We start from the raw sequence: 16,277 nt of genomic DNA on the forward strand, positions 1-16,277 counted from the left end.
AATCATCAGAGAAGTGGGAAAAATTGAGTCTGGAAAAGTATGGAATTTTGAAATGGAAAATGTGTATGAACTCTGAAATAAAGTGAATTAAATTAAATATAGAGTAAATATAAAACCTAAACCCGAACAAACACCAACCTTTGCACTTGATTTCTTTTTCCCTATTGGGTATTTTACTGCTCGTACTTGTTCTGTCTGTAATTTTTGTTTTATTTTGACTTGTTTTGCTCTATTTATCTCATCACATCACCTCCCTGTGTTTATCTTTGTACCTGTAAATCGTTTACGCGCTAAATTGGTCCAATGAAGTCATAAAATCACTTTAAAAACAAAAGGAAAGAGGACATTTCCCATTTAATATGAACATAAATGTGTCCCTGGTGTCACCGAGGCAGTGTTTTATCATGTGGGCGCCTTCGGTGTTCTCACTGTAAATGTATCACCTTTATTACGCTGCTTAAACCTGGGCTGAAATTGAATAACACATGAGCTGAGTGGACATATCCATTATAAACACCGGGCTCTTACGCAATACACTTACTGAAGGCACAGAGGGATAAAAAAACACAACCTTGGCAGCGAAACAAATCCGAGGCGATGAGATTTGACCCCACAGTTGTGCAATATACCGTACATACCTCACCAGCACTTGTGCTTGTAGTCCTGGTTGTGCTTTTCAGAGCACAGCTTGCAATTAAATGCAACACGGAATCGTTTCACAACCAGAGAGTCACTATCAGCTCAGAGGAAAAGAAATTATCAAGAACAATTGTATATCAGATAAGGGTGTGTAGGTCTGTGGAACAGTTTTATGATGTACATTATTTTGAACTACATGAAGATGGAGTAATATTTTTGTCTTTATCTTTTGTCTGATAAATGTATTTTTGGATTATAAGGATTTAATGTAACATAAGTACATAGGGCAGGCAAAATAAGCTTCAGTCTATTTCTGTTGTGCAGAATGCTGCGATTTAATTTACAAGAATGTGTGTTAAAAATGCACTTTTACTTTATTTATTTGTATTTGTAAAAAATACTTAATGTTTAATTTAGTAAATCGGTGAGTAACTGGTTGATGTGTTGTTGCAGGTCTGATGACGTTATAGGGGGAAATGGTCTTAGTTAGTCATAAACTGGTTATGGTTGAGGTTGAAGTTTGTACAAATGAATGGAAGTCAACGCAGAGTCCAAACACACATAAAACACCGTGTATGTGTGTGTGACTGTGTTTGAGACTACAGAGAATCGCTCAGCCCTCAAAAACAGTGTAATCCTCTGAACACGCCCTTATTCCCATAAAGGACGCGAACGCCGCATTAATCACTCCTCGTGTGTGGGCGTGGTCAAAACTAAAGGGGAGGGGTTGTGTTTGTGCGCGCGTGTTTGTGTGAGCGTGTGTGTGTGTGTGTGCGTGTTTGTGTCCTCCCCAGTCGAATGAGATGAGCTGCCTGCAGTCTTTGCAGCCACTGTTTTCGCCTCCTCCTCCTCCTCCTCCCACTCCTCCTTCTCTTACTCTTGTGTATCTGTCCACTCCGGGAATGTTGACCACCGTGGCCTGATCCCCACGCACAGCCGCCTGCCCCCCCTGCATCTCCACGCCGCCGCGCTGTCTCTGCGGGTCCCGCCGTGCCTCCACAGATCGCGCACTAAGGTGAGTCCGTGTAACCGGATGAAGGAGCCGCTCTCCTGCTCCTTGTTTTGTGTGGAGGGGGTTAAGTGGGTGGATAAGAAGCCCACGCGTGGACAAGCGCTAAAGCGAGGGCGTGAAACACACACACACACACACGCACAAAAAAAGTTCCATTTGCTGTCGCGACGTCACGTAGTGTCCTGTCTTGTCCGGGCACACGTGCGCCCTGCGCGTAACCGTCTCGCGGGACCTGTGTCCCACGCCAGTCAGTGAACTTTGAAAACAAGTTTATTCATTGGTTTTTTGGGGCCGATCCACGCAGACTTGTAACTCGTGTAGTTCACGCGCTTTCGTGCACCTCTCCTCACAGTGACTGTGTTGAATCGTGTTTCATCGGACAACCTGTCCTGTTTAAAAAAAACAACAAAAAAAGTTGCGCAACAGCAGGGTACGGTGGCCCGGAGCAGACTTTCTCTCCAGCTGGACTCACTCACTGCTGTAGGAGTTTGGCCGGTCTCGCCTTATCGCCTTATCCCGTTGGCAGCGTTTGCTTTGGGGGTGGGGAGGCGGAGAATGAGGCGTTTTCCCAGGGACGCTCGTGGAGCCCTGCTGCAGAGGGGGCACCGTGGACACTCAGGGGGTCCACAATAAACAGAACTGACCATACAAGAGCTTTTTTAAAGAGCTTGACTGTAAGATATATGAAATATGAAAATGAACTAGTAATGTGTAATGTAATGTAAATAGGCTGCACTATAATAACTCTAAAAATAAATAAACAAAAACTTCACTCTTTAAAGGTCCATTGTGTGACGTTTAGATGGATTGCATCAGTGAATGACTCAGTGCAATTAGCAAGTTGCTAAAGGCTCCAATTGAAACGCTCTATGTTGGTGGTTTTGTGTATGTGCCAAATAAAGAAGAGTAATGTTCGGCTTCAAACATAACATTATACGTAAAAATGAAAAGTTCCGTCTTGTTTCAAATCCAACACGCGGGGAAATATTGATCCGACACTTGACTTTAAAAGGTTATAACACGAGTCATATTGCTACTGGATATTTTACCTTACTGCCCTCCCAAGACGTGCCATCAGTTCACTTGTTATTCAGACCTATAGTACTGATTGAATGGGCTATAACAATAAAACTGTCCCCTTTAGGATGAGTGTTTGGAGGGGGGAAACTCTTTCATTTTCAACTCTTCATTAAATCCATCCATTTGCATGTAGATTCATACTGAAACATCACACTCATCTATGGTTCCACCCGTTCATTGTTTAACTGTGAATTTTGGCTGATGAGAAGATGACGTCATTGCCTCATATCAAGATTCAGAATTTTGTCTCACTTATACAATCGGCGACTTTGAGGAAACCGTGTTTGACAAAGGTAACGCTAATGGACGCAAGAATGGGCATGAGAGCCTGAGATCCTTATATAATCTGAAATTATGGGCAAACATCTGAACAAAGCAGCTCTTCATTTATACTCTAATGTGCCCTGTCATTTTGGGCACTTGTCCAAATCAATTTCTTAATTGGCCACTTGTGGTTCCTGGAGAAAGTTGCGTAACCACCAAAAATGTACTGCACTGGGAAACGACCAGCGTTGGCCTGTGTGTGTGTGTTTTGAATGCAGATCAGGGCTCTCACTGGTTAGAATGGAAAGAGGCACGTACAGACTGCTGCACGTGGTGAGCTTGTGAAGGGTGTGCGAGTGCAAAATCTGCCCCAAATCCTGAGGTAACTGTCTGCACCCAGTGTTCGTTAATGTAATTCACACCTAAATTTAAAAAGCTGCACAGGCAGAGCTATTTCAGTTTCTGTTTCCCAAAAGGTGGGACTTGTGGGAGTGTTGAGGAAAACTCTGGATTGAACCAAACTGCAGGCGTGACCTAATATTGTGCGCCTTGTCATTCAGCCATCGTCGGATCATGGCATTAAAATGTATTCATATGTCTTTAGTCGGAAAATCTGTAAACGAACAGACGAACACTGAATGCATGCATGGTTCTCTGCATGTTGAAGTGTGGTTGCTGCTCAATACCGTCTAAAACAGGTTTTAGTAGCAACTTTTCAAGCGTGTCCTTCTTTTTTTTTTTGAACACCCTAACCATTCATAACCAAAACGAGGATTTCTCTTTTCCTTGCTCTTGCCCATTATTTCCTGCTTTCTTGCATTTAATTATGTTGTGGTCACATCTCTGTGTACATGGCAACCGCTCAAGCTGCGGTTTCTTTCAACCCCTCAGCACCAGTCCTGCTATTTCAAGTCCATGCTCAGTAAGCATAGGCATGACAGGGCATGAACCCTGCACGGCTGCAGGCTGCCAAAAGGCTGCTGACTGAACATATTGCACGTAATTATACTCACAATAAGCCATACTCGGCTCGCGCTGAGACACACTGGTGTGTTTTGCGAAATGCCTTAAAATCTTAAATGCATTTTTTGTTGGTTTTGATGCTCATCGTACGACACTAAAGTACTGTATGTATGGCAGTGATCGCTCTCTTTTCACTGCACAACCAACGCTCAAATCTTATTTTCATCCGGAGCACTTTTCTTGACGTACACAAGTTGTACATTCCCTTCGCATGCGCTTGAAATGCATATGTTCAGCTGCTATGCAAGAGCAAAAGTAGCTGGTGTTGGTGGTATAAGAGCTTGTGGTTGTGCTCTAGACAGCATTCCATTGGGTCTTGCGTCAGCCAGCAGTCATTCAGCACTGGTTAGTTCAGGCTTATACCCTGTTAATACCCCCTCCCTGATGTCATGACACCATTAACCCAAGCCCACAGTTCATGTCAGTCGACGGACTCTGCTCGGACCTAAAAGCAGAGCAACCTCCATAAAATGATCAGCTGTGAAAGAATAACACAGTGACACAGGCTCTACTGTTTGTTTTCTGAGTAAAGTTTAAATTTGGACTCACTTTTTCTGTCCAAATGGACATGAAGCTGGGCTAGGCGAGATATTTTTTGCGCCGCTGAGCTGCTGGAATTTCCCTCCTGGATTTGGAAATCTGAGGTGCTCTTATGCCAAGAGTTTGAAAAGTCTTTAGAAAGAGGGGCTGTTTTTCCTGGTAAAGATCTTAAACGGTGACCATCGTGTAAAATAATAGTGGCATTCTGCAGCAGAGGACCTTCTTCAGGACACGGTTTCACTTTTACCGTACCAGAGCAGAAAGCAAATGATCTGATTGGTAACGAGTCCGGGTGGGAATCGCCAGAGATGCCACGATACGATATTATCACGATATTGCAAAAAAAAGTATGTGCGGAATTATATATTGTCGTATATTTGTCATATGCAACAGCTCTAGTTAGAGTGAGCCCTTAGCACCATCTAGTGGACTGAAATTGCAATTGTTCTTTAGTTTTTTATGCTAATCCACGAAACATATTATTTTTTAATTTTGTTTATTAGTAAAAAAAAAAACTCTATGCTAAAGAGGCATTTCAAAAGTGATAATATCACCATACAAAATATTTCACTGTATCGACCCCCCCCCCAGTACAAGTACAGTGTATGACCACTAGATGGCGTTGGAAAAAAGTAGAGTATAACCATAACTTATTTATTTAAAGGTGCCAAATGTAAGAATGTGGCCAAAAACAGTTACTACATTCAAATTCAAAATACAGAGGTCTTTTAGGTTTCGTTTTTTGACCTAACTGGCAACAGCTCAGACTCTACTGATTGCAATGATTGGTAGACGGCGGTAGGTGGCGCCACATGCCAAAACATGATTTCAAAACATAAACATGATTTGCAGTCTGCAAAATATATTTTTTAATGCAAATATTTTGGCTGTACTGTTGTTGTTGTTGATGAGTTAATTATGTTATATGAATATTATTCCTGAGTCTCTGTGACATATTAGGAGGATTTTAATGCCAGTTGATTTATTACATAATGCACCTTTAAATGTATTAAATGTGCTCCTTTGTTTATCCCTGGTTGTTTTTGTTTCTGTTGCATTTCCACTCTCCATGATAAACATCTTAATTCTTACATGTGTAGGATAATCTGATCGTATTGTTATTCTCTTATAGATTCTGTCATTGTGTCATCGTGTGATCTCGTGGCCTGGCTTTTATTTTTTTTATTTTAAGCAACACAAAAAGTGTATGTTGCGCTACAAATGTGGTTTTGCACTTCATACATTTTTGATCTCGTTCACTTTTATGTTTGGAACAGTTGCATGTGAATGTACCCTTTAACGGATTTAATTATTGATGGGGAATTCTTGAAAGACATCGACAGAGTTGCAGGATGGTCTTTGTTTTCTCTTGTTGTACAGCCACAGAGTGCTCATGCTCTGCACTTGTCAACTGTGAGTTCATTTGTTTTCTGTTTAGTGGTTGCAATTATCTGCTGAAGGGAAACCGTGTGCTGAGGGCTACACCCTGAGGAAGGATGCGTGGTGGCGCACACCGTGCACAAGCAGCTCCCCCTTTAACATGCAGGCTTTTGTTGAAAGTTTTTTCGAGAAATTTCACAGATATGGAACAGTCATCTGATTAAAGGCTTGTTAAATGTTTGTCAGGAAAGTGCCTCGGGCCTTTCTCTTTCATTGCGCTTGGTATCTCGGCGATAACTGCTGAGTAATCATGTTCAGATTTGTGATTTCATTTCTAAGAAACTCACCTCTTGCCAGAGGAAGAAAAAAAAAACATTGAGGTGTTATTCCTCCCCCTCCTCCACACTGCAAATAAAGACCTGTAGGAACCCGATTTCCACTTGTGATCCACGATGATGCAACGCTCGCTTGTTTAACCACCGCAGTGCATGGTGGATTAAGTTTCTCACTGTCTGGTGTTTGTCCAAATGTGGCTGAAACCCAAGACTGCGTGAGAGGCAAGAATGTTGCCTTTATTTTGTAGGTAACTGAACACCTGAGCTGAGAGCACAGGTTCTGGTGTGCACTGGTAACGTGGTGTGGATGGACACGGACAAAATGATATCTTCAATGCATAGATACACCCCCCCCCCCCCCCCCCCATGCACTCCTATTGTCATGCTTTTATCTCGATATGTTTTTGTCGATCTGTCTACCCCCTGTTCTCCTGTCTCTACTCCCTTCTAGTGTCACTGACTCTATCTTTGTCTGCATCTATCTGTCTCACTCTACCAGCTGAAATCTGCAGCGCAGAGTCAAAACAAGCCATGGATAGTTGACTTTGGTAGATGTACTGAACAATTAAAACGGTCTTTTTTTTCCCCGTCATTGTGCATTTTTCTGCCACTGAATTGTAAATCTGATTTCAAATCTCTCTTGCACTCGTAATATAGAACTTTTAGCTATACATGTATGTGATTTTTCATCCATAATTGCATTTGCTGCCCTATGATTTTCTTGTATTATTCCCAACATGATTAAGGCCTATGTTGTTGCTCTGTGATTCTTAGGAATAAGACTTATGCTAAGTCTCTGTTAATGATTTTTTGTTCCGCCAAGTTTTTTTTTTGCATTCCTAAGAGTAAGTAAGTAAGTAAAACAAATCCTCTTCCCCTTTCCCCCCTCACACAAAACTCTATCCCTTTTTGATTTGGGTTTCATGTTTCCATTATGGTTTTGGCAGGTCGGTGTTCTCGTTCTTGTTCTGTACAATTTACCACAACCTCGTTAATCGAATTTGAACTCTACTACCAGCAGGAGAACTAAAGATGGTGGCAAAAAAACTAGAAAATCCAATAAAATGTTGCCCTTTTGGTCCACCATTACGGCCAATTTGTACACAAGCACCAATCCTCCCAACCCCTGTCCATTCATCTCCGCCATTGCGTAAGACCAGTTCTCCCAAGCAGCCCAATGAAATCCTCATCCAATTAGGCTCTGTCCATGCTTCCAATAGGCCTTTCTCTCATAGACTGGTGCTATTCAGCCTCCCCCGGCATGACATCAGGCACTCTCTCATAGCCCCACTTTACGCTGCTGCTCTCAGATAATGAAAGCTGCCAGTTAATGACTAATCAACATGTGCAACAAGCACATCCAGTGAGGAGTGACTACCATTTAATATGCTGATTAAAAACCGGAGACAGAGATGCTCTGTTCAGCGCTCTCTTCCCGTCTCTGCAACGCTGTGCGGAAACAACAGTCCTTCAATCGCCACCGCCACCCACATGCATTCTCTGAAGGTTGATCATTTGGATCGTTTAAAAGCCAAATGCAATATTAAAAGCCTACAGTAGAAAGCATCGGTAGATTTCACCGTTTCAGTTGCCGATCTACTGATGAGGGGCTAATTCTACCATTTTGATGTGGCGTAATCTAATAATCAGAATTATTATCATGATCAGATTCAGAAGGTGTAATCAGTTTGAAAAATACACACACACACACGCGCATTGTAAGGTAGAGATTTATCATTCAGGCTGATATTTTCACAGCAAGAAGATTGGGTCTGTCTTTGTGCATGTTCTCCTGTGTGTGCATCAGTTTTCTCCGGGTTCTCCCTGTGATGGTCTGGCGACCCGTCGAGGGTCTACCCCGCCTTTCGCCCTGTGTCAACTGGGATTGGCTCCATCACGCCACCCCCCCCCCCCCCGACCCACATGTGGAGGATAAAGCATTTAGACAATGAATGATGAAGTGACCTCGCCATAGGACGTTTTGTTAACTCATGGGGTTAGACTAACTGTTTATCATTTATGGCTTCTGTCTAGTCTAAACACGTACAGTAGAATAATTGACCTCCCCCCCTCAACCCTTGGGGTTGGGATACAGTCAGAACAATCATGTCAGTGAATTCTCCACAGGTCCCCAGACACTGATTTGGATCTTTGCCATTTCTTGAATTAAGAGACTGTTTATGTTCCAGATTGGCGTGCTGCAGAACAGAGGAAGGAAGGGGTCAGACAGGGGTTGGTGTGTGGGGTGGGTTGGGTGGACCGGGTGAGGGTGTGTAACAGTTTTATGGGTGTGATCTCCTCAGGTTTAGAATAATGATGTTGGAGACCTGTGGCTTTGCCTTGTTCCACAAATTTTTCTTGTGGAACTCTGGCCTTAACGTGAAGGGTCATGTATTCTTTCTCTACATTATGCAAGTCAGCAGTTGCAGTCTCCCTGTAACACGATGCCGTCTATACTCGTAAAACAAAGATAAAGGATTCATAGATAACCGCCCGAAACTAATTTCAGGAATGTTTTGTTCAAGAATTGTATTAGTTTAAAAAGCAATAAAGACACATTAACAGATTTATTTTCATGGAGTCATAAAATCATGACAGCACAGTGATATATTGCCATCTAATAAATTTGAAATAATAAAGTCAGATATAAAACAGTTGCACACAACATTGGCATTCATTTGGAGTCAACTTTCTGGTAACCTGACAAGTTAAAAAAAAAAAGAAAAGAAAAAAGATAGTTGCTCTCTTTTGGTCTCCTCCAACTCATAAAGCTGCTAAAATTTTATCTTTCCCGTATAAATAGTTTACATCGGGAACCTCTGGCCTCTAGGTGGTATACCGAGAGAGAATTTGATTTGACAATTATTAAATACAAAAAAAAATCTACCGAGAAATACAAAAGAATTCTAATAACAGCAGGGTCTCTGCTATAACAATGCAGACCTGGCAGCCTGCCAGGCTGATGAAAAGCCTCAACAGACTGAAAAAAAACTAATTCAAGCAAGCAAGCAAACGTAAACACCAACAAAACAGGGAAAACATTGCCAAATATCGCATCACAATTAGTGTGTTTTGCTCCTTTGCACCTCAGCTTACCAAATGGAGGCAAAAATGGGTAACGGGACCATTCAAAACAGTCAAGGCTGTAAAACAGTTTGCCCAAAAGATTCCGTTCCGTTGTTTGCGGCTTATCCGGGTCCAGGTTGCAGGGTCAGCAGCACCCAGACCACCCTCTCTCCAGCCACTCATGCCAGCTCCTCTGGGGGGATTCTGAGGTATTCCCAGGCCAACTGAGAGATATATTCCCTCCAGCATGTCCTGGGTCAGCCTCAAGCTCTCCTCCTGGAAGGACATGCCCAAAACACCTCCCCAGAGAGGGGTCTGGGTGGCATCCCGAAACTACCTGAGCTTGCCCCTCTCAACACGGAGGTGCAGGGGTTCTACTTGGAGCCTCTCCCAGATGACAGAGCTCCTTACCCTATCTCTAAGGCTGAGCCCAGCTACCCTGCGGAGGAACCTCATTTCGGCCAGCTGAATTTGCGATCTTGTCCAAAGATGCAAAATATATACAAGAGAATGTTGCACTGGTTGGACTATGTTCTGTTTTGTTGTACAGTGTTGTATCTTAGTCTTTCTGTGACATTGAGGGGAGCTATCCTCTATCATCTTTTGCTACTCATTTCTCCTTCTTTGCAATTATTGGATTAATAGTGCATGGCATTTCATCTACACGTTGAGCGATCCATTAAGCACCAACTTCCAGCTTAAGTGCCACCTGCCTTTTTTTAATTCAATTTCAATGGCGTAACCAGTATTTCCCGCATCAGTCTACATTTCCTTGCCATCAGACTGTAGGACACGTAACCTGCGGCCAACTGTACCTGTAAGTCAGTCAACGTTTGTGAGAAACCATTAAACGGATTATTACAAATCCAGATATTAAGGTAAGATATGTCGTTGGGAATTGAAGACATGCTCACACTTGCATACACCGCTCAGGATGGGTGCAGCAGCAGGTCTTTGATATCTATCTATAAATGATGGTTAATCGCATAATTGTCTAACAGGTGGTTTGTAGGGCTTTAAACTTGACAGGTGACTTATTAAGGGCACCAGTGTGGCCAGTGCCCACTTTGATGTTGTTTGAATAAGAAATACATGAGACATATTGCACTAGTTGTCCTCTGAAGATAAGTGATGTGAAGCTTGTGTTTAAAGTGTCTGTGAAACCCGTGAACTGCACTGAGATTCACAGCTTGTAAACATCTGTTGTATTGATTATGATAATTCGGGGGAAACGGTTGAAACACTTTGTCCGATTTGGAAGCCTGTTGTTTGACTTCACACCTCAGGGTCTTCTCCTCAGCTTCTAGCTCAAGACCCCGTCGGAATAACGATAACGACTCCTTCTCTTTCTGGATTACAACGCGCTGTAGCCTGCAGCTTTCGATTAGTGCTTCTTGTAGCTCCGAGCGGACCGTAGCTACTTCTACTCCTACTGGGAAGCTTTCAATCTTTGTCGACGCTGCAGTCACCATGCCGTCTGGTTTTGCAGAGACCGACTGCCCTGAACATTTGATATTGTCACGGTGGCCAAGTCTGGTGTGTCTGTGGGTGCTTCCTCTTCAGTAGAGCTCAAGCTTGAGCCTATGGAGTGTTGTTTAGACCTATTCTTGATGGACATCTTTGCGAGCGCTGGATACCGTTTGGAACTGATGAAAAGTAGCTTCACGTTATTATACCCTTATGATATGATATATTTTAGCCAACTGTACAGGTGGTTCAGATACTGAAATCTACCGAAATAATTATTTTAATGTGGAGCTCTAAACAAATGCCAACTCACATGTTGCTGCTCATGTGCGCCCCCAAGTGGGCCACTTAAATATGCATGGAAATGCACGCACTTTTTGTATATTTTGTATACTATTTACACACTGTTTTTGGTAGTCAAAGAACGTCTTTTCAAACAATAAATAGCATTTTTGAACTGGAATTCTTCCAGCACATTAATTAATGCCCTCACTATAAATGATACCCATTATTTTGAATGGTATCCTAATACGAAAAAGGGCAGCAATACACTGTACAGTGAATGCCTCATAGAAGAAATGTTCAGAGGCTGGAGGAGACAGGTGGACATGGACTCGACAGGTAAATACTAGAGGAGAGAGAGAACGAGACAAGCTGACTGACAGATGGCGACTGAAATACAAACCGATCACACAGACAGGTTGGCAGTTTAGACGGACAAACCAGACCAACTGGCAAAAAAAACCTCAACCCGACTCCTTCGCTTACAAGTCGTGTTTGCCACTGCAGCTCACAGACACTCACTTATTTCAGGTTTGGCCTACATACAGCATGTAAGGTGAAAAGTTTAACATTTCCATTTCCCACTGAATGTATTTTTATTGGACTTCTTGGAAAAGGAGGTAGGTGTGGCCTAAATAGGTAGTGGCTCTATTTAAAAGCATAATTAAAGTTAATAAATATGATTTGAAATGAACAGTATATTAACATTTGGATACATAACCTACCGTTTTTGCTTTGTTAAGCTCGATCTCCTTTTATGCTCAATACACCTTCCTTGTATGTTGTATTTTCTCTCATGGTGCAAACAGTTCCGTAACCTTTTAAGTCCTCGCACCCATCTTTGGTCTGGTGAGGTATAGGCAGCCGCCCGCCACTGATCCACCACTTTGCAAAAGAGAACTGTTCTGGGACTTGTTTCTACTGTTTCAATTAGGCTTTACTTTAAATAGCCCAGGTTTCTGGTGATCCTGGTTGTGACCTTTGGCTTCTCTGCAGGGCTTATCACCCAGGGATGGTTAAAGCTGGACCCTTGAAATTGAATCATACATCAGCAGCAGGACATTAACCAGGAGACTGACAAAGCACGTAGCTGCACATGTACATGTTTAAAAGCAGCTACAGCTTTGTGCTGCTTATGTTAGTTGTGTAAATTAAAGTCAAGTTATTGCATTCTGCAGAAGTAAAAGTCAGATTTCACTTCAGTGATTACATCCATGCATTTAATGCTGGTTATATCGTCTACCTTTTCCAAGTTTAACCTTTTAACCATTTATTCATTTAAATAATTCAAATTTTTTAAAACCTGTCATGTATTTTTAAATACTTAATTCACGCTACTGCAGGAAATATGCTTTCATGGAAAAATCTAAAGCTGAAATTAATAGTTAATGTCGACTTAACTCACACTGACTATTTTCTATAGAGCAAAATGAGGTTTGAATTTGTTGATAGAGTTCCAATGATAGAGGAATCAGAAACAAGAGGCCTTTATTTCTACACTCCTAGAAATAAGGGTTCCAAAAGTGTTCTTCTAGAATGGCTGAGGTTCTACCTGGGAAGAAGAAAGGGTTTTTCAAGGGTTCTTGGTAACACTAACGGTTCCAGTAAGAACCATTTTGATCTAGAGAACCCTTTAAAACCCCTAAAGGTTTTTAAAAGGTTCTCGGTAACACTTCCGAAGAACCTTATATGGTTCTACTTAGCACTTTTATTTCTCAGAGTGTTGAGCACAAAACAACCAGGGTTGACAAAGGTGCTTTCCAAAATATAAAGAAGTAAAACAGTAAAATAGAGAAATGGTAAACATTTAGGTAGAAGTGTCAGGTTTCACTATTCTCATCCTGAAGTGAAGGCCAAGGAGTAGTGGTGGGTCTTTAAAAGTGATTTAAAATGCTCAGTGGAGGGGGCAGATTTAATTTCAGTGGGTAAATGGTTCCATAGTTTGGGGGCAGCTACAGAAAAGGCTTGGTACCCCCCCCAGTCTAAAAGCAACCGTATTAGATCTCTGAGCTGAGAATGGGGTGTAAAGATAAGGGAGATCTTCACATTGTTCAAATTGCGTTTCCACTAGCGATAGTACCTGATACTGGATGTCAGCAAATGTCAAATGTCAAATGTGGAATATTCTTTATTGCACTGATTGGCAGGGACCATTTTTTGTAAATGGTGTTACTGTGCAGCTCTGTTCTGTAGGCAAATAGAATCTGGACTCTGCCGGGCTAATTGGGACACCCTTACCTCAGTGTTTCCACTTTGCAGAGTGGTAGTTATTAACTGGACATTTATTTCACATTTCTGGGTCAGAGAAAGGAAGATACACAACTCTATGTACAAAACTATGGCTTCTCAAAGACTAAAAATAGAGCGTTTACACGCCCACGCTCGGCCGCACATGTGCTGCATATGTAAACATCCACATGCGCATGCACGCGCACACACTGTACAGTGCACTTATGCATGCAGCGGCACATTCACAGGCAGAAATCCACACACGTGTACACACTGTATGGCCACAAGGGCAAATGCAAACATGGGATAATATTAGGTGTCTATAAAATGACAGGTCATATTTTTAAAATACCAAAAGGGGGGTCATGAACTGCTGCTTAAAAGACCATCACAGTGGTGAATCTGAGCCGCCGGGCTCCAAATATACCCCGAGGTCTAACTTAAGACCTGAAGAGGTGTCTGCGCGGTATTTTTGGGTCAGTGTTTACAGGTGTTAGTTCAGCGGCAGCAGTGCCAAGAGGTTAATAGGATACCCACTTTAAGAAGTTCAAATAGACTGAAGTCTGTGTTGTTGAATTTGTGGTATTTGTGACCCAAAGACGGCTGGTTTGGGAGGGAGGCTTCACACGCAGTTGAGGAACAACGAGTAAATTCCCTGAGCAGCAGCTTCTGTTTCAACACTGTTCGATAGCTTCAAAAATCATGTGACAATGAACTTCACTTCTCTTTCCCCCCCTTTTTTTGCACAATGTGAATTAAATTTGAAGCCACATAAAAACCAATTACTGTTCCTGCTGTGTTGCTTGTTGATGTGTACTGTGGTTCTATGCGGGTAAAGAAGTGCTCTGTGCTATATCTGTCCTCTTTAGAAGAACCCAGGCTTCTCCTTCCTTTCCTTCCGTCATCCTCCTCTCCTCCCTTCATCCTTCCTTCGTTTGGAGTTTTCCACTAACCTCAGTTTGTTTGTTCTTCTTTTTCTTCAGGTTCTTTTCTCTCCGTCTGGTATTGAAACGGATCCAGCAAAGACAGGACAACCAGGAAATCAACAAAACATGGCTGTGGCCAGGTGTCCGGATTATTTTCTGCATCATCCAAATTATCAGGTACATTTTTATTTTTTTTGCAGGTAAACAAGTGTTTGTGGATATGAAATATCACCATTTCTGTCATTTATCATAACTTGTGTTATATAGGAAAACCACTAATGAGTATTTAACGTGACTCACACACATGCACATGGACCAGCAATTTATTTATCAGTCGATAGACGATGATAGTGGTCAACTCTCTAATAATTAGAGAATAACTTTTGCGAAAGTTGAAGAGACCAGTCAAACGTTTTCTTGGACAGAAAACCACACACATTTTTAACCAGAGAAACACTTAATATATCCAAGGCTTCATGTTTTGTGTCTCAAGGTGGACATAAACATTATATTCATAGATATGATCCCTATATCGTTATGTTGATATTAAGGCCCCAGGGTTTAAGGGAGTGCAGAGGGCTCTTCCAAACATTTGTATTAGGGCAGTCGTGTTATTAGCCCGATCAGGAGCTGCTCTGTTGTCTGCTCGTCTTCTGGGTCATGGCTTTATCTACCACCTTTGACCTCAGAGCTAAAGGACAGAGAGTTCAGCTGACTATAGAGTCTCCTGGACTCACCACAGCTTAGAGAAAGGGGCTTTCACATGAGACCAGAGATTTGCACGGGAATTTTTTTCCCGTATTGGCACACCCGCAAAGATTGGTCCACATTTTCTGAGAAAAATTAAAACAAGAAACATGATTTTTTTTTTTATAAGACTTGTATTTTCCTCTTGTAATAGAGGAACAGGCCTTGGGTTGAGGTGGAGGTGAATCAGCCCCTTTGGTACAGTGAATCATCATTTAATGGCAACAACATCAGAAAACGGCAAGTCCGCGAAAAGTTCTATTCTTGGCTCCACAGTGCAGCACAGAGTCCTACACAAACTTCCAGCCTCAGAGGATTTATCTGTCCAGTGGATACATTATATATGACAGCAATGTGCCTGCTAGAGCCTGCAAATGACCTTTCCAAATGCAGGCGCTAAGTGGATTCATCCAGCTACAGCTCTCCTTCTTTCAGCTTGACATTGTTTTATGATTTTTTTTTTTGGGGTGCAGCTGTAAATCCACGCCAGCAGCTTGGATGCCACAGCATACACGCCTTAATGTAAACTCGACTCAAGTTAACACACGCATGCATGTACACACTCTCTCGCCACACTCGGCTTTAACAGATGCACCTGGACTTGCCGACTTGCTCGTTCACTTTGGAATTCCACATTTATGCAAGATCATGTTTCCCGATAAAAGTGCAGCATCAACTCAAAACAGATTCAGGTGATGATAACATTCATACTCAATTCAAGATAATACTGTTGTAGCTAATCTCGCCTCAATTGTATGATGGTGACTGATGAAATAAAATAAAAAAAAGGTGATTGTGTATTCATGCAAAACATTCCACATTCTACACACGTCACACGGTTTTTAAAAAGTAAAAGAGAGACTTCTTTAAAAAACACTCAAGGACACATTGAGAGTATGTGTAGATTTAATATGCCTTTATTTCACATGGAAATTGTATTTCTTTTTTTAATTAAGTGTATTGTGAGGATATTGGATATACAATAATTGATAAAAGCGCAACCAATCCAGAATTATTTTTCTATATGGTACAGATAATAATTTAATCTAAGATAAACAAGATAAACAGCAGCTCTGAAGTTTCTTGGTGAGTTTGCCACAGATTGCGCGATTGTTAGAGCTTTAACTGGTCATTTGTTTTCACTTGATCTTTTGCTGTGTGAATAATATTACACATTTCATTGTATTTCTAAGAGGATACAATCACAACAACCCCGGGGTCTGTGTGGAGGCGATGTTAAAGCTACTTTGGCTCCACCTGTCATCACTTTCAGTTTTCATGATCCTT

General features: G+C 41.9%; 1 protein-coding gene across 1 annotated transcript in view; it reads left to right on the forward strand.

Moving 5' to 3' along the window:
* The first annotated feature begins 1,529 nt into the window (after positions 1–1,529).
* The window catches only part of grb10b (growth factor receptor-bound protein 10b), a 63,463-nt gene continuing 48,715 nt past the window's right edge, over positions 1,530–16,277 (forward strand). Inside the window, exons 1-2 of the mRNA XM_083900965.1 lie at positions 1,530–1,654; positions 14,301–14,420. Coding sequence (XP_083757091.1) covers positions 14,370–14,420 — 51 coding nt within the window. The 5' untranslated portion in view covers positions 1,530–1,654; positions 14,301–14,369. The remainder of the gene's footprint in view (positions 1,655–14,300; positions 14,421–16,277) is intronic.

Source organism: Microchirus variegatus, assembly GCF_963457635.1.
Source record: "Microchirus variegatus genome assembly, chromosome: 1".
Taxonomy (NCBI): Eukaryota; Metazoa; Chordata; class Actinopteri; order Pleuronectiformes; family Soleidae; genus Microchirus; species Microchirus variegatus.